Source organism: Alnus glutinosa, chromosome 11 (assembly GCF_958979055.1).
Source record: "Alnus glutinosa chromosome 11, dhAlnGlut1.1, whole genome shotgun sequence".
Lineage (NCBI taxonomy): Eukaryota > Viridiplantae > Streptophyta > Magnoliopsida > Fagales > Betulaceae > Alnus > Alnus glutinosa.
In genome coordinates this window covers 24,999,725-25,018,005 of record NC_084896.1, presented here as the reverse complement: position 1 = coordinate 25,018,005, position 18,281 = coordinate 24,999,725, and the positions used below count along the sequence as shown (strand labels likewise).

General features: G+C 36.0%; 3 protein-coding genes and 1 long non-coding RNA gene across 4 annotated transcripts; 1 reads left to right on the top strand and 3 right to left on the bottom strand.

Moving 5' to 3' along the window:
- Positions 1 to 124: 124 nt before the first annotated feature.
- On the bottom strand, positions 125 to 4,909 carry LOC133882774 (uncharacterized). Its single transcript, XR_009902723.1, has 3 exons — positions 4,777 to 4,909; positions 4,523 to 4,663; positions 125 to 279 (listed from the first exon to the last, which is right to left on the bottom strand). It is a non-coding gene; the product is annotated as an uncharacterized LOC133882774 (long non-coding RNA).
- A 1,277-nt stretch (positions 4,910 to 6,186) lies between these two features.
- LOC133881882 (methylthioribose kinase-like) lies at positions 6,187 to 12,646 on the top strand. Its single transcript, XM_062320946.1, has 6 exons — positions 6,187 to 6,669; positions 6,862 to 7,170; positions 7,824 to 7,998; positions 8,102 to 8,303; positions 9,566 to 9,780; positions 12,231 to 12,646. The coding sequence occupies exons 1-6, from the start codon at positions 6,483 to 6,485 to the stop codon at positions 12,400 to 12,402; spliced, it is 1,260 nt and encodes a 419-aa protein (XP_062176930.1). The 5' UTR covers positions 6,187 to 6,482; the 3' UTR covers positions 12,403 to 12,646.
- A 736-nt stretch (positions 12,647 to 13,382) lies between these two features.
- LOC133882552 (uncharacterized) lies at positions 13,383 to 14,215 on the bottom strand. Its single transcript, XM_062321753.1, has one exon. The coding sequence runs from the start codon at positions 14,174 to 14,176 to the stop codon at positions 13,493 to 13,495; it is 684 nt and encodes a 227-aa protein (XP_062177737.1). The 5' UTR covers positions 14,177 to 14,215; the 3' UTR covers positions 13,383 to 13,492.
- A 3,222-nt stretch (positions 14,216 to 17,437) lies between these two features.
- Positions 17,438 to 18,281, bottom strand: LOC133882556 (uncharacterized). The gene has a single exon (XM_062321759.1). The coding sequence runs from the start codon at positions 18,213 to 18,215 to the stop codon at positions 17,550 to 17,552; it is 666 nt and encodes a 221-aa protein (XP_062177743.1). The 5' UTR covers positions 18,216 to 18,281; the 3' UTR covers positions 17,438 to 17,549.

Sequence of the window (18,281 nt, the reverse complement as noted above, 5' to 3'; positions counted from 1 at the left end):
GCTTCTACTAAAATACCTCAAAATAGATATTATAAAAAAGTCAGCATAATTATACAAAAGTAGTAATAGTCATTTCTCACAGGGCATATAAAATTATACAAGCCAAAATATCTAAAGTTTAGTATTTTCATAATAGCAAAAATATAAATATTGTCTCTGAAACTAAGTCAGTGAACTACAACATAGTAGTTCACAAAAAGGAGGTAGTCTAGCCTCAAATACTAGTATCAGGATCCATCTAAGGGTTTGGATAGTCCTGATATTCTTCTTCTTCATAACCTGTATTATAACACAATACAGAGGGAAGACAACAACACAAGATACTAAAATGAGTCTGCCGTTTCCCATAATATAATGAGTGCTGATTTATTTAATAAATCTAACATTATGCAATATGGCTTTATAATTATATATATACACAATATATAATCTATGGTCGCGAGTCATAGACATAAATTGAATATAAACACGATCATAAGGCAATGATATGACAATATTAAATGCAGAGTTTTAGGTATTTCCCTTTTTCCACTTTTCTGTTGGCCTAGGCACGGTTAACGTTTTATTTGAAGCCTGGGCTTCCTCCCCTTTAACTTTTAATTATTTTCTTTGGGAACCTGGGTTCCTGAAAACCTGGGTCTTCCCTGGTGACCTGGGTACACCAGTTTTTGTATTTATTATTCTCTTTTCCGGTACTTCTACATTCACTGTACCTGGGCCACCAGTGAATCGTCATGTACCACTGTGGATCTGGATCCACAGCTTGTTACTAAACCGGTTATTAAAAATAATAAATATGCAAAACCACATGCGCAAACAAGTAAATAAAGCAGTAAACATAATATTATAGAAAAAGTCAACCAGCTTCGTCCTCAGTAAGTATAAAGATACTTACAGTTTTTGCTTCAAAAGTTGTCCACATAAATATTGACTGCATAATTATATCCATGCAATAATAATAAATTAGCAAGAGATGCTAAGAGAATATTTATTATTATTACTACACTTAGTTTTAAGAAATCATTTTCTATTTAGGCATCATAACGGCTACAGATTTAGATATAAGAATTACGTAAATATTAGCGTGTCCTTAAATCCGTTTATTTTATATAAATAGATAAAATAATTCATTTGATGTTAATCACATTTTTAAGTGAACATAGATGGCATAACGGCATAAAATATCGATACCTTGTATTTTTAATCAGACAGAATAACAACATTATAATACCAAATGTCTTATAATATAATATTTGGGCAGCGTAACGATGCTACAAATTATTTCTCTTTTTCACTAAATATATTTTCCTCTAAAACAAAATACTAAAACAAAATACCTTTATATATATATATATATATATATATATATATATGTGGTCTTCACATAGGTCCCATGCATATTAATGTATAAAACATATAACTAAAACAAAACACCTTTTTATATATATATATATATGGTCTTCACGTAGGTCCCATACATATTAATGTATAAAAGACAATCACACACACCTAACACAAACAGGTCATGATTCTCTTTTTATTTTTTTTTACTAATAAACACACATACACGTTTAACAAAGCACACACATACAAGTTAATTTACACCTTTATCAAACATACACAGTTTGACACCACACACACGCGTCATTGTCCCTTACAGTGCACTCGTTTTTTTTTTTTTTTTTTGTAAAACAGTCTATTTAAAACAAATGAGTATATATATATATATATATCGGCTTTCCATTTAAAAGAAGAGGAACTGAACAAGAAGAAAGAAGAGAGAAGCAGGGAGAACCCACTTACTGCTTTGTTTTAAGAGACCCAAGAGCTCCTGATCAAAATTTTGAGGAATGTCAGAGAGTCACCAAGAGCTGGAAATCTGTTTTTCTTCTACAACTCTACTAGTTTGGTTCAAACAGAGAAGCTATAGAGGAAGTTCTTCCTCTATTTCTGGTTTTTACGAAAAAGAAGAGAAGATAAGTATTTCTTCTTGTTTTTCGATTCTAATAAAGAAACAAGTAGAAGAGAATCTCTCCTATATACCGAAAGAGAAAGAAGAAAGGCTTCAGAAGCTTTGAAAGAAGAGGAGTTGCAGAAAGTTTGAGAGTTTCAGTTATGGTTTTCCAAATGTGAGACGAACACCCTTTTTATAGATCTATTGATGGTCAGATTCAACCCAGGTGCTTCATAATCGACGGATGAGGATTAAAGCATGTGGGTGATGCGCTGTCCAGGTGAAAATCTTGGTAATATTCAGTGAATCTGCCTAAATATCAGAATTCTTCCTTATCCCTAAATAATTACTCCTCAACTTTCATTGGGCTATCATAAGGGGAAATATTTGGTTCCTAACTAATTTATCTTTTAATTAGTTAAGTTTGGTTCGTTAGGAAATGGTTTACCGATTACCCATCAATTGGGTTCGAATATGGAAGGATTTTGGGTAGATAAAAGACAGGTGTACGTGTCAGTTTAATTCCTATAACTATTGTGTCGACAACTCCATATATATATGGAATACTTATTTCAAACGTTTAATTATTCTACAAGTTATTACATACATGATGTAAATTAACTACATCCTATACATATACTCATGTATGCGTATAATCATTTTTATGCATTAAAGCGTGTTATTTACCCGGGTGTTACACTATTACACAGCCCCGCCTGCAGTAATGATTCTTCTCAGTTGGAACTGCTGAGGGCTTGGGAACCATTGAACAGTTTGAGACCTTCATCAAATGGTGAAGGAGAAGCAACCCAGCTTCGTGCTCCTTGTGGAAACACTGAGTACGAAGAAATCCTTAGAAAGAATAAGCATAAGGATGGGTTTTGATGATCTTTTTGTTGTGGAGCCAATTGGTAGGAGCGGGGACTTGCTCTCTTGTGGAAAGAGGAAAGAGATTTGGAAATATACAATTATTCTAGATAAATGCCATTGTGAAGGATGAAGACGGCAATCATGATTGGAAATTCACCGGTTTTTATGGGCACCCGGAGAGTGCGAGACAGACGAAATCATGGGCCCTGTTGAAGCATTTGAAGAATCACCAACCTGTTCCCTGACTGTGTGCGGGAGACTTCAATGAGATTTTGGAGCAATCGGAAAAGGAAGGGGTGGCTGTTCCTTGGCTATGTGTGGCAATCAGGTGGGAATCCCAAATGCATAGTTTCTGTGAAGCATTGGAGGAGTGCCGGTTATGTGACCTAGGGTATACAGACCCTCGATTTACATGGAGTAACAGATGCAATGACAAGACTTTCACCAAAGAACGGCTAAACCGAGCCGTTGCAAACATAGAATGGTGTTGCCACTTCCAAGAAGTGACATTGGTGAACTTGGTGACCTGACCATCCGACCACAGTCCTATTTTGGTCAGTTTCTGCAATCAACTCCCAAAGCCGCAGTTTTATAAGCGTGGCTTTAAGTTCGAAGCTAGTTGGACTGTTGATGAGGACTACTTGAGGATTATTCAAACAGCCTAGGATAATGACATTTTTGGGGGAGAGCCCTCAGGAGGCACTCGCATTAACCATTTTTTTTTTTTTTTTTTTGCAGATGATAGTCTGCTATTCTGCCGAGCCAACCTCCGGAAGTGTGGAAGAATTCAAGAATTGCTTGCTAGCTATTAGGCAGCTTCGGGGCAGAAACTTAACCGTGAGAAGACATCGATATTTTTTAGCCGAAATACAAACATGGAAGCCAAAACCAGCATCCTTACTAAGGCGGGGGTTAGCTCTACTCAACGATATGAAAGGTATCTTGGTCTTCCAACTCTAATTGGGTGTTCGAGGGTCACCACATTCAATGGTATCAAAGGTCGGATATGGAACAAAATAAATGGATGGAAGGAGAAATTTCTTTCTCATCCCAGCAAAGAGATTCTTCTAAAGGCGGTAATTCAGGCAATTCCTACATATACTATGAGTGTGTTTCAGCTACCTAAAACTCTTAGTGGGGAAATTAATTATATGATGAGCAAATTCTAGTGGGGACACCAAGAACATGACCACAAGATAGCATGGATGAGCTGGAATAAATTGGGAAAAACTAGAGATAAGGGCGGACTGGGATATCAAGAGTTAGAATGCTTTAACTTAGATCTCCTTGCAAAACAAGGCTGACGACTACTTCAACAACTAGAGACTCTAGCAGCAAGGGTTTTTCAGGAGAAGTATTATACGGGAGGTGTTTTCTTAGAGTCCAATCTAGGCAGGAGGCCATCTTATGCTTGGAGAATCATTTGGAATGCCAAGAACCTTATCCAAGAGGGTTTACTTTGAAAGGTTGGGGATGGAACATATATCCGAATATGGGGGGATAAATGGATTCCTGCTACACAAACACACATGATCCAATCTCCTGTCCGATCACTGGACATGGAGGCTAATTGATTGCATTTTCCTGGCAGAGGTTGCTAAACAGATTTGCAGCAGAGCCACTAGTCCTCGACTGCTGCATGACATGCTGATATGGTTAGGAACAACAACTGGTTGCTTCTCTATTCGGAGCGCTTACCATTTAGAGGTCGAATGCTGGGCATGGAACCAAGGCAGTAGCTCGATGAATACAGCAACCAACACCGTGTTGAAAACTATCTGGAAGCTGCAGGTCCCCCGTGCGGTTCAACTGTTCCTTTGGCAGGCATGCAACGAGATCCTGCCAAAAACTAGCGGACACTTGTTGTGGTGGTTTAGGGCATCTATAGCAGTATGGGCAGGAAGTAGTAGGCGAATTCAAAAGTGTGTAACTCAAGAAGGAAATTTCCTTACCATTTTTGAAGATTTGAGTAGCCGGCTAGAGATTGAGGAATTGGAACTAGTGGCCATGATTGCTCAGAGACTCTAGTTTCAGAGGAATAGGGTTGTGTTTTGGTGGGGCTATTTTACCACACACCTGCTTGATAAAAAGTGCCATAGAATCCCTTGAAGCTCTCTGAAAATTGCAAGCACCAACAAGTAGGGCTCACCAGGCTTCTCTGGCCAGACAAGTTCGATGGTCAATGCGGCCTTTCAGATGAATAAAATTAAACTGGGACGCGGCGGTCGATCGACGGAACAAGGTGATGGGGTGGGTCTTATTGCCTGGGACCACATTGGCCACGTGAGCACTTCCATGTGCTCCTTCCATCCTTATATATCCGACCCATCCACAGACGAAGCTTTTGCTGCCAGACAGGGAGTGGCATTGTGCCGCGATTTGGGTTTCCAATCGATTGAATCAGAGGGTGATGTACAGGAGATCGTCTCGTCACTGAAGAAGGAAGATGCTTGCTTAGGCAAATATGGGAGCCTCATTGCTGATGCCAGAAATCTTCTCATGTTGTTCTGGGATTGGGCTGTTAGTTATGTATGGCGAGACAGAAATATTGCAACTCATCAGTTAGAACGAAGGGCTATGTCCTAGTGAGTACACCAAGTGTGGATTGAATCTTATCCTAATTTTCTCTCGGAGATTGTACATGTGGAGTAATAGTTGACAAATGATTTATAAAAATTGCGATCACCTTAAAAAAAAAAAAAAAAAAAAGAAAAAGAAAGAAAGAAAGAATGAATAGAGAGGTAGATTGGAAATAATACTACTACACCCATTTATCACGAGTAATGTTAGAAACCATCTTTTTATTCTTTCAAAATTGATGTGTCTTTTAAAATCACAATTGGATCAAAATCGAATAATAATTGATCTCAAATTCATGATATTATTCATTTATAACACTTATATTTACACCGATTGATATAATGTATTTTAAGTGATTTATTTTGTCTGACCAAATGTCCTAGCACAATTGTTGGTAAAGGCTCTCTATCCAAGCAAGACGCTCATTGCTCAGATTGCTCTCTGTGTGGTGGAATAAGATTCTTTCAATTTAAAATGAAATTGATATTATCTATTTTATGGTTATGATTTGAATTTGATGTATTTAAACAATGTATATAAAGTTAACGTTGACACTTTTTTTAAAACCTTAAATAACATAAAATCATGTACCTCGTTAGTTAGATGAATCAAATTCAAATCCTGATATTTGATTTGAAATGAAGATATGTATTCCATGTGCCTAGTGGCGTATCTGATTCTTCCCAATGCTCCCTTTCATCTTCAAAGAAGCATTTAGCATTTCGACAAGCCTGCATTAGTTTAACCGAAGGCAAAAGGCTGTGTTCCTCGTTTTCGACTAGTCCTAGAAACGACCAGGTTCAACGTATCGCCACTATTGATTTTTCTTTTCCTCCCAAGTAACAAAGTCTACTCACGCTTGTCTTGAGTATGCTTAATCAACTGAAAATTAAGCCTTATGAAACGGATATTATTAGTTTGAATTTTTTTTTCTTTTATTATGTGAACATGAAATTCCTCTGATGTGTGGACTGGACATGAAAAAAAGAAAAAAAGAAAAAGAAAAAAGAAAGTCCACTCACGCCTCTGCAGAAACCTCAATAAACCCCCGAGTGACGAGCCCAACTTTCCCTCCACAATGGCTTTCTCGGAGTACAGGCCGCTGGATGAGAAGTCCCTGATCGAGTACATAAAGGCCGTTCCCGCCCTCTCCTCTAAGCTCGGCAACAACCTCGACGACATCAAGATCAAAGAGGTCGGAGATGGCAACCTCAATTTCGTCTACATCGTTGTCGGCCCGGCCGGTTCTTTCGTCATCAAGCAGGTGTTAATTTTTTTGTTTTTCGAAAAAGTTTGATCTTTTGTTTTTTTGCTTTTTGGTTATAGATAGGTGAGCATTTTGTTCGACATGCTGTGTATGTTTATTGTTGATGTAGAACTTGGTAGATAGTTTGGATATTTGGGGTACAATAGCAAGTAATTGTAAAAGTATGCACTTGGTTGTGTGATTCTTCGGGCTATCCCATACTTACGATGTATAGGGGAATCTTGGCCGATGACAAAGGAACGGGTATATTTTGAGACACTGGCACTGAGAGAGCATGGTCGATTTAGTCCTGAGCATGTGCCTGAAGTTTATCATTTTGATCCTACTATGTCTTTGTTTGGCATGCGGTACTTGGAGCCTCCACATATAATCCTGAGAAAAGGGTTGATTGCTGGGACCGAGTACCCCTTGCTGGCAGAGCACATCTCGGATTACATGGCTAGGACTCTTTATTTTACATCCCTCCTTTATCATTCCACTACGGAGCACAAACGTGCTGGTACGTGATGATCTATATTGTCTATTGCTTGGGTATTTCACATACTTCCTTTTGTTTCAATTTCATATTTTGCCACTGAAGTGTTGTCCTCAGAATGCGTAATTTATGTTTATGTTGGATTTGCGATGTTCTATATTTGTTTATTTTCTACTTTAGGTGTCTTAAATTAACAACATGACTAGATCTTTCTAGGATATGTATAATTTGTAAGTATGGTTTACATATTGCAAGGTGACATTCACGTGAATGTTCAACTTGATGTTTTGGAGGTGCTGATGCATTTATGTATTTAGGTTTTGAATCCCATTAATTAGGTTGCTTTAAAATTGATTGGGGTGAGAATAGTCTTGCATCCTCTTCCCCATTTTGTGTTTCAGCCCAGGTGTGTAAGATTAGGTCATCTAGAGGTTAGCCTGAACTTTAGTCTAGAAAAAGTGATCACAACTTGTGCTGATTTGCTTATTTGCTTTTTACCTGTTTGCCCTTACCATGAATTTATTTTCTTCAACTTCTATATTTCAGGTTTGATGAGTGTATTCAGAGCATGATTGTCTATCACAATTAGATGAATTTTATTGGTTCTCTACTTCTAATGGCCATGCATATTTATATGGTCTTTATGGTGTAGTCTAACTGATGCTTGCTATATGCAGTTGCTGAATTTTGTGGGAACGTAGAGTTATGCAGGCTCACTGAGCAGGTTGTTTTTTCTGACCCTTACAAGGTTTCTCAATATAATCATTGGACTTCCCCTTATCTTGATCGTGATGCTGAGGCTCTTCAGGAGGATAATGTTTTGAAGCTTGAAGTTGCTGAGTTGAAATCTATGTATTGTAACTTCATTCTTGTTTTTTATTTTTTATTTTTATAAAACGTGGCAGTTATATTGTTTCCAGTGTCTTATGATATTGAAGAGTTGCCTTTCTTCTAGGTTCTGTGAGAGAGCACAGGCTCTTATACATGGTGATCTCCACACTAGTTCTGTCATGGTTACCCATGAGTCAACTCAAGTTATAGATTCAGAATTTGCATTTTATGGGCCTATGGGATTTGACATTGGAGCATTTATTGGAAACTTGATTTTGGCATTTTTTGCACAAGATGGACATGCTGATCAAGTAAATGACAGAAAAGTATGTCCTGATCTAATAATTGTCTGTCTTTATATTTACACTGGTTATTTTATGACTCCATTTGTTTCGCTTTAAGATATTTTATGGTGTAATGGCTAATTTGAGTAAAATAATTTAAATGAAAGATAATTATTTTCCAAATGTATTTTCTCTTCTTGGTTGAACTTTGAAAATATGTTGACAATTTACCAATTAGTCTCTCCAAAATGTGGATTAGAGAGGAGGATATACGGGAACATGAGAAATGATGCTCCTTAAGAGTGGAACCCCTTTATTTTGTGACCAATATATCCGTAAGCCATTTTACTCCAAAAGGGCTCTGTGAAGGAGATTACAATCAAATTAATTTACTCTGCCAAACAAACATCAAATGTTACTTTAAATGAAAAATGTTGTCCCTCAACAGTTTTGTGTCTTGATCTTTTATGTCACTGCAATGTTTTTCTTGGGATATATTTTGAAATTTTCTTGGTTGCATATGATAGCTCCTGTTGCATTGGTAGTATATTGTTTTGATTGTTTCTTGAAATCCATCTGTGCTTTCTTGTAGATTTTTATTCTTGCTGGACTATTATCCGGACATTTGTCTACCTACAAGAGTTGTTTTTATTTGTATGCTGTGTTTTCAAAACCTTTCTACTTGTCTAATTAATATTAGTTGATATATCTTTAGCAATTCTGTACCAGTTCTATCATTGAATATGTTCCCTGTTAGTTTGTTCATCAGTATGCAGCTTAGAAGTACCTTGCATTTAGTCCATTATCTTCTGGCCTACGTATGTCCTGTCAACAACTGGAGTTATGTCAGTATAAGCATCTGCTATTCTAGGCTATAGCTCTAGGAAATGAGTTGTGGGTATTCAAGTTGAAGGTGAAAAAGCTGTCATGTGATGAGAATCGAAGAAGAAAATTGCAGAAATACGAAATACATTTCAGCCAATACTAGTGAAGTTAAAAGACTGGAGCTGAATGTTACCGTGGTTTGTAATCTAAGATAGTATGCAGAACTTGTGATCACGAGTTGATAATAAATGGCTGGGCAGTTCGAAAGAGATGAGGCCTGATTTGTATGACTCTTTTGCTGTAATATCTTCTTCTTTTGGTGAAGTTCTTTACATTTGCTTGTTTCTTATGAAACTATCCGTTGCAGTTTCCTTGTGTGGAAAGCATGTCTTATATCCTTGCTTGGAGGTTTTTACTTATTACTTCTCATTCTTAATTTATTTTTAAGAGTCGTCTATGATATTCACATTATTGTGCAGTCATTTAAGGAGTGGATTTTGAGGACGATTGAAGAGACATGGAATCTTTTCCACAAGAAATTCATTGCACTTTGGGATGAGCACAAGGATGGTTCTGGTGAGGCATATCTTCCTGCAATATATAACAATCCTGAGCTTCAGCGGCTTGTACAAAAGAAATTTATGGAAGATTTATTCCATGACACCCTTGGATTTGGTGCTGCCAAAATGATAAGGTAACAAAACAGATTACAGATTCTCATGTTTCACTCTATGTTGCGTATCTGGGTGAAAAGTTTTCAATATGTATTATTTTCACTGCTTTTGAAATTTTAATGATATGGCTTTGATTGTTTGGAATTTATATTCTTAATGCAGTGGGTTTTGTGCATCTCTTGCAGACCTTAAATGCTAATTTGAGTTAGCATTTTTAACCTGCAGAGCCGTAATTTGAGTTATTTGTTTATGATTACACTCTATAATAATCAAACAAGCGTTGTCACCATATATATATATATATATATATATATATATATATATATATATTATCATTTGCCAGACTGTTTCACCAATCCACTGGTATAATGACCATTTCTCCTTCTGAATAGAAGAATGCTTGTTTTAATATATTATGTGGCATTAGATTTTGTTTCTTTAATAATCATATTGAGCTAATATTCATTAAAAACAAATTTCTTTTCACTCTGAAGTGCTTTGGCTTTTTTTAGAGCCATAGATTGGAACAATTTTTAGTCATGGACACATTTTTCAATATATATATATATATATATAATAACCTGCAGTCCTAACCATAAGGTGTCATGCTTAATTCACTTTAATTTCATGTTATCGGCTGAGTGAATATATTACACCTATGTAGTTTCTAGATAGAATGATGGTTAACCAACAGAAGAAGGTAAATTATCTCTCTTTACTGAGAATGAAAATTGGCGGCCATATTTGGATGGTCTCCCTTTCCACTCTATTAGACAGGATAATGCTATTTGGGTGGAGCGAGCTTTCGAAGAAAGGGAGGTCTTCGATGTAGTAAAAGAGTTGAATGGGTATAGGGCGCCTGGTCCAAAAGGTATTTCTATGGCTTTCTTCTAGTCTTGAGTTCCATGAATTTGGCAAATTCGCTAGAAGTTTGAATACGACCTTCATTTCCCTCATTTCTAAGAAAGTGGGGGCTGTTGAGATTAAAGACTTTCGCCCTATCAACTTGATTAGTGGCGTTTAAAAGATTATCGTGAAGGTTTGGCTAATAGATTGAAATTTGTTCTGGGGCATGTCATCTTGAAGACTCCGAATGCTTTTATTAGAGATTGTCAGATTTTAGATTATGTCCTTATTGGCAATGAATGCTTTTAATAGAAGTTATATTGTAGTAGGTTAGTAGAAGTTAGTAATTGGTAGTTTACATGTATTATCTTAGTGGGTAGTTTACAATTCGTGTAGTGGTCAGTTATTTGTAGCTCTAGTATAAGACAAGGTCCAGAATTTAGAGAGAGTATTGAAAATTGTATTGACATTTGTCATTGTGGTTTGTATCCCGCCCTAATTGGATTCATAATCTATCATTGTGATCTCTCCTATCCAAAAGGAGCTATCAAATCCCATCTCACGTCACTAACCAATATCGGGTGCCTATCACACTTGTTGTGGAGCTCGTCCTTTGAAGGAATCATTTCTAGAGCTTTTTCACATTGAAAGGGATAGGGATGCTCTAGTGGCTGGTCTTATGCTTGCTCACAATGATGAGGTGCATTGGGACATGAGCATCATCAAATTGGTGCATGCTTGGGAGGTGGATAATGTATCTTCCCTTCTCAATGCTCTATATTCTACTAGGAGGAGTTGGGGAGCTGAAGACAAATGTGTTTGTGTTCCTTTGAAAAGACAGTATTTTGAGGTCATAATTTTTTATAACGTTCTCCTACCCAAGTTGACTACTCTTTCCCTTGGAAGAGTATATGAAGATCGAAGATTCCCTTGAAGGTGGCTTTCTTCATGTGGATCACTTCTTTTGAAAATATTCTCACTATGGATAATCTCTGCAAGCGGCACATCATAGTGACAGATTCGTGGTAGTGGTGTTGTTGCAAAAAGAGTGAGAAAACTCTCGATCATCTTCTTCATTGTGATATTGCGAGACTTGTGGAATTTGGTCTTTAGGATTTGGAGTAGAATGGGTTATGCCAAGGCAGGTGGTGGAGCTCCTGGCGTGCTGGAAAAGAAGGTTTAGTCCGAGTGATCTTAATGTTATTTGGAATGTAATCCTTTCTTATTTGATGTGATGCATTTAAAGAGAAATGAATGTTCGAAGTTTCAAGGATTGCAAGAAGACAAGCTCGGATCTTACAGCTTTGTTTCCTTAAATCACTCTGAATGGATCTCTGTTAATGTCCTTTTTGACGCCTTAACTTTATTGACTTTTGTACTTCTTTTCCTCTTTTTGATCTTGCTGGAAGTTCTTTCTTGTATACATCCTGGACGCTTTGAATAAATTTGCTTTACTTATAAAAAAAGGTAATTATATGCTATATGTTGTTCATATTTTGCTCATGTAGGAAAATTCTGCCAATGTTCATCCATTTGTACTTTTTAGTGAAAATCCTTATTCTAATTTATTTTGATTTTAAATCCTATAACTAATGCTTCTTTTGGGGCATATTCTGATTGACAGGAGAATTGTTGGAGTGGCACATGTTGAGGATTTTGAATCAATCACTGATGCTAGCAAACGGGCAGAATGTGAACGCCGGGCTCTTGAAATGGCAAAGTTGCTTCTCAAAGAAAGGAGAAAATTCCAGGCCATTACTGAAGTTGTTTTAGCCATTCGAAAACTCCAGTCATGACAAAGTATTTGGTAAATGACATTACTGTGATCATATTATTTAGTATTTGTGTTAGTGTCCAATAACGAATAATCTCCGATAAGGGGTTTGATTCTAATTATTTTTAGTAGAATTAAAGTCCTAGTCTAGAGTTAATAGAGTCCGTTTTAATCTTAGTCAATCAGTTAGATAATTTAAGAGTCTTATTTTGATCACTAGTTATCTTTGTAACCGATCAGTATTGCTTCTCTATTTAAATGGGATTATTAATGAAGAAGATGCATGTTGAATATTATTAAGTCAAATATAGTCTTTGTGTTTTTATCAATTCCTAGCTTATTAATTTAAGCGTCGGAGCTATTTCCGCCAGGCCCATTTTCTTCAAGCTTTGGTGTATGTTCTTTTTTACATGTTACTACTCATTGACTTGTGCTTACCTTGAAGCCGGAAACTGCACTAACATGTATATTCATAATTATGGTCATACTTAAGGTAGGCTTTATCAAGGTAGATCCATTTTGGAGTAGGCCAATTAGTTAGTTGGGTCTTGTTGTCCTTAATATAATTTATTTTTAGGACTTGGTAATTAATTATGATGGTCCCCTTTCTTAATTATTTTCAAGTTCCAATAATACATTTATCTAAAAGTTTGATTCCTTTGAAGTTCCTTTAAAGTCGTTAATTATATGTATACATGCATATATGTTATATGTGTCTATATATGTATATATAATATAATTTTAAAATAGTTACCATTATTCTTAAATTAAATAGTTTAGATATATTTTGTGATCACCCTCAACATTTGCCTTGTACTAGTTAATCATTGGTTACATATGTAACAATTGTATTAGGAAGGTGCATGCATCATGCATGAATACATATAGTTCATTAATTTAACACGATAAAACGAAAAATAAAAATAAAAAAAATAATCCATTAATTAGAAAATGCAAAAAGAAGCTATATATGGAGTCAGGAAAGGCATATTTATGAAGCAATTAATCATCAAAGCAAATTTATTTAGACAGTTCATTTATCTCATAAATTATACAATAATGCAAGATACAACATTTTGCTCATATTAATAAGCTCTTAACTGGATTAACCCTTAAATATTCCCATACTTGGCTTTATAGTCACTCCAAAGCTGATCAACAGACTTCCCGAGCAGTTCAACAAAATAAGTAGAATTATATGAACTCCTCATTTTCTTATTCAAATCAGCCACAAACCCATTTCTAAGGCTATTGCAATAGTCCAAAAACCAAGCTGTAACATCATAGCCATGGTCCCATTTATCACCTTTCCCAGGCTGCACCCAGTGGCTAGGCACGTAGCCTGCCTTCAACCTCACAAAATCAGCAATTCCTTCTATCAATCCTCCGGGAGTCAACCCTTTACCATCCCACTGCCATATATGTGTCATTTCATGATAAACCACTCCAGTAATTTCCCTTTTCAAATCCCCCGAATAGCTATTGATATATCTCGCGCTAATATGGATTTCGTTGTCGCTAGCATATGCGACTCCATCAATGTCGTCGATAAACAAGCTTACTTTTTGCACGTTCTTTCTGTCTGCGCAATCGTTTTGCTGAAAAACTCTCCATATGAATTTTGTGGCAGAAATCATTGTGTGCTTAATGTATGAAGATCCAATATCGTGGCCGAAGCGAATCCCGCCAGAAGTGTTCCCGGCGGTGTTGGTGACTACGTAGTCAACTGCATGGATGCCTTCAATGGCTGCTAGGGTTACTAGGAAGGAGAGGAAAAAGTACATGTGGTGAGCCATATACTGCACGTGCCCTGTAGTTCTAGTTGGTTTTGCTCAAAGAAATGTAGTGGTGCCCTTATGATTTATATAGAGGTTAGACTTTTTTTAACTTGCAAAGTGGGGCTCTCACTATTTGCAAATTATAAATTATAATGATCGAGCATTTATCCATGAAATGGGGACAGATCGAGATTCGATGCTTTTTCTTTTGTTGTTTGTGCATATATAACATGATAACAATATGCAGTTTGACCACTTTATCCGGAAGAAATAAATATAAAAAATAAAAACATTAAGCTTGATCTCGATAATTAAGGACCCTTTTTTTTTTTTTTTTTTTTTTTTTTTTTTTTTTCTTCTTGTTAAAATACTAATTAAATGATTAATTTTTTTTTATTAATTTAAGCTTATGAAATGGTAGGTTAACCATTTCTTCCCATGATCCTAATTAAGGAACTGAAAGTATTTGTCCTGTTTAGAAGACTTTGACAAATTGGAACCGGCCGGCTCTGCATCGATCTGCAATAGTAAATTCAAAGAATCAAAGTGACAAATTCCTTAATGACAAAAGGAACACGACAAATTAATTAGGGTCTAATTAATCCAGATACACCAATTGATTAAATCTCTTGAGCCTTGTGATTTTAGCTGTTTTTAAATTTTGGACTTTTCACTTTTCAGTGATATATAGTGTTTAATGTTTATTCATATATAGCATAGTTTGGACAAATTTTTTATTTATTTATTTATTTATTTTAATTTCATCTTAAAGGAAAGATTTTTAATTTCATATCCTGCTTAATTTTGTACTAGCTACTTGTACGCCAATGAGGAGACATATAATTTTATTTTCAATTTTATATCCTGCTTTTGTGCTTCACATACTCTCCGATGAGAAAAAATGATCCTGCTTTTTAACCATTGCCTTCTTCTTCTTCTTCTTCTTCTTCTTTTTTTTTTTCTTTTTTTTTTTTCACATACAAAAATATCCAATTAAAATCTTCATGCCTCTTCGATGGTGACCTTAGCTTCTCTTTTGTGTATGTGCATGAACACACAAAATATAAGCAAGCTTTCCATCGAGTTAACTTAAGAGAGAACTTCACTTATAATCTTTGAATTTTTATTCCTTTTGAAAGAAGATACTTAAACTTTAAAACGTCTCAATTTAAAATATCAATTTTTTAGAAAGTTTAAATCTCAGTTCTCAGTTAGAATTTTCCGTTGAATCCTATCAAAATTTTTAAAATACCCCTGTATTTTTTTTTTTTTTAAAATATAAATTTTTTCAAAGATTCAGGTATGGATATTTTTGCAAATTCCGTTAAATTTGATCCAATACCTAAATCCTAACAATTTTTTTTTTTCTTTTTTCTCCTAAAAAAATGGAGGGGTATGCTGATAGTTTTGACAGGATTTAACGGAAAATTCTAACGTAGGACTGAGATTGAAACTTTCTGAAAAATGGATACCCTAAATTGAGATGTTTTAAAAATTTATGCAATTTCTTTCAAAATTGGTGAAAATTCAAATATTATAAGTGAAGTTCTTCCTTAACTTAGTCAAGAATTTCTATGGCTCAATGAATCTTGACGGATTGTCTGCAGTTCTTTGTCGTATAGGCTCTTCCTAAGCAATTTTTAACAAATAGGTGCTATCATGATAACGCTCAGGTAAAATAATCACAGTTGATCGATAACTTCCTTTGCCTTTTTCAATTTTTTCATGAAGTTTTGAAAACCGTAAATCGTTTTTTTGATTTAAATTCTTCATTTTTGCACACATGCATGTTTGTGGAAATTTGCTACCGCTGGGCATTGGAGTTTGTTGGTAGTCTAACTCTATTGCCAAAGATCTCCGAATTTTGGTATCCGATTTTCAAAATTTAGCAACCGCCATCGGAATCTGGAAATTTCTGCCAAATTCTGGCCAAACTAGGCTAGATTCCGGCAAAACTGGCCGGAATCTGGCCAAACTAGTTGTATTCCAGCGGTACTGATCGGATTACAGCTGTACTAGTTATGGCTGGAATCAAGTTTGTTGGAATCCTATGGCGACGGCCAGACGTTGCCTGATTCCATTTTTACACTGTTGGTTTTTTTCGTACGAGCCAAACGCCGAAAAATATTTTCAAGAAAATTATTTTTTCTTAAAAATATTGAGATTTCGTAGAAAATATTTTACGTCAAAACAAACGGAGCATTAAATTCCAATAAGGGCAGCAACAACGATTGTATTCTTATTTACGACACCTTCTGCTTCGAGTGCTGATTTCTACTTTTCTTTTCCCTCTTTTTTATACCAAATACATATAATCAATTTTTTATTTTATTTTTTTCCTTCTGCCCCTATAAATACCCCTCCGAAGCTTTGTCTCTCAAAATCCAAAGAAACCCATAAATGAGAATTGCGATTAATTATCATTTTCCTTTCATTTCATTTTCTCACCATTAATTCAAGAATGGTTGATTTAAATTGGAAAGCAAGGGTCGTCGGCCAAATTTCACATGCCAGAATTTCGTACATATCAATTTAACAGATTGAGTTAGAAGAATTTTTTCAACCAAATTTAAAAGAAAACTTTGTCCTTCTATTAAAGAAAGTACTTGAAAAAATTTCCACCCAAATTTTTTTAGCTTTCTTTCTAGATAAAATTTTATTAATTACCTTCATTTTCGATCACAGCTCTACGTTCAAATACTACACATATGATCAAATCGAAAATTCCAACTGAATTGTGGACTTTTTTTCACATAAAAAATGATCCAATTAAAATCTCCATGCCTCAAGATGGAGACATTGGCTTCTCTTTTGTGTATGTGCATGATCGAACACACAAAAATATAAGCAAGCTCTCCGTCAAGTTAACTTAATTAGTCAAGGATTTTTGTGGCTTAATTGGTCTTGAGAGAGTGTTTGTGGTTCTTCGCTGTCTAGACTCATCTCAATGGGTAGGTTCGAACCATTGCTCTGCTTCTGATCACCACGTGGGTTTATCTTTTGGTTTTTCGTGGTAGGAGAAAAAAATTGGTTCTAATTTGGCGAAGGTGATGCACAAAAATTTAGAAGATTTTCTGTAATTTTTATAAAAGCGGTGCTACGGAATAGCAAAATTCCCGGAATTCATCCGGAAATTTTACTTCACCCAAGCATTACCCTTTTTATAAGGCCAAAGCCCAAAATCTTTATATATATTCGAATTTCAAATTCACAGATACACCATGATGCTAATAGTAAATTCTTTGTTAGAGAGATTTCACAGATCAAAGTAAAGTAAAATTTATTTCAAAAGTGTCTTTATTTTGTGATGACGATAAATTAATACTGCATCTCAATCATCTTATTCACATTAATTGACATACTAATATATATAAGCTATAGCTAAGCTGGCCTAATTTCCGTATTGGGCCTTGTAGTCACTCCAAAGTTGATCAACTGTCTTCCCTAGTAGCTCTACAAAGTAGTTGTCACTATAACTATCTCTCATCTTTTTGTTGAGCTCCGCCACAAACCCATCCCTAAGACCATTGCAGTAGTCTAGAAACCGCGCCGTCACGGAGTAGCCCTCGTCCCACCGATCCCCTCCTCCTGGCTGTACCCAGTGAGAAGGTGCGTAATCAGCCTTCAACCTCACAAAATCAGCAATTCCTTCAACCACTCCTGTGGGCCCGCTCCACTGCCATATGTGTGTCATTTCATGGTAAAGCACCCCATTGAAATCCCACTTGATATCCGCCGTTATGTTTCCGATATAGTTCGCACCAAAGTGAATTTCATTGTTGCTAGTGTACGCAATCCCTTCCATGTCATCCACGAAGAGGCTCACACGCTCGACGCTCTTTTTGTCCGCGTCGTTGCTTTGTTGAAAGAGGTTCCATATGAAGTTGGTGGCGGTCAGCATTGTTTCCCTAGTGTAGTCGACGCCCAGCTCATTGTTGAAGCGGACACCGCCTGGGGTTGTTTCCGCCCGGTTCGTGACAACGTACTCCACTGCATGGGTGCCATGCAGGGCTGCCAGGACTAGAAGAGAGGAGAGGAAGAAACCGAGGTTTGCCATGGTTTCTTTAGCTTTGCTTTTCAGGCTTATAATTAAGGGGCTTTGCAATGTGTTCTGTTGCTCCAA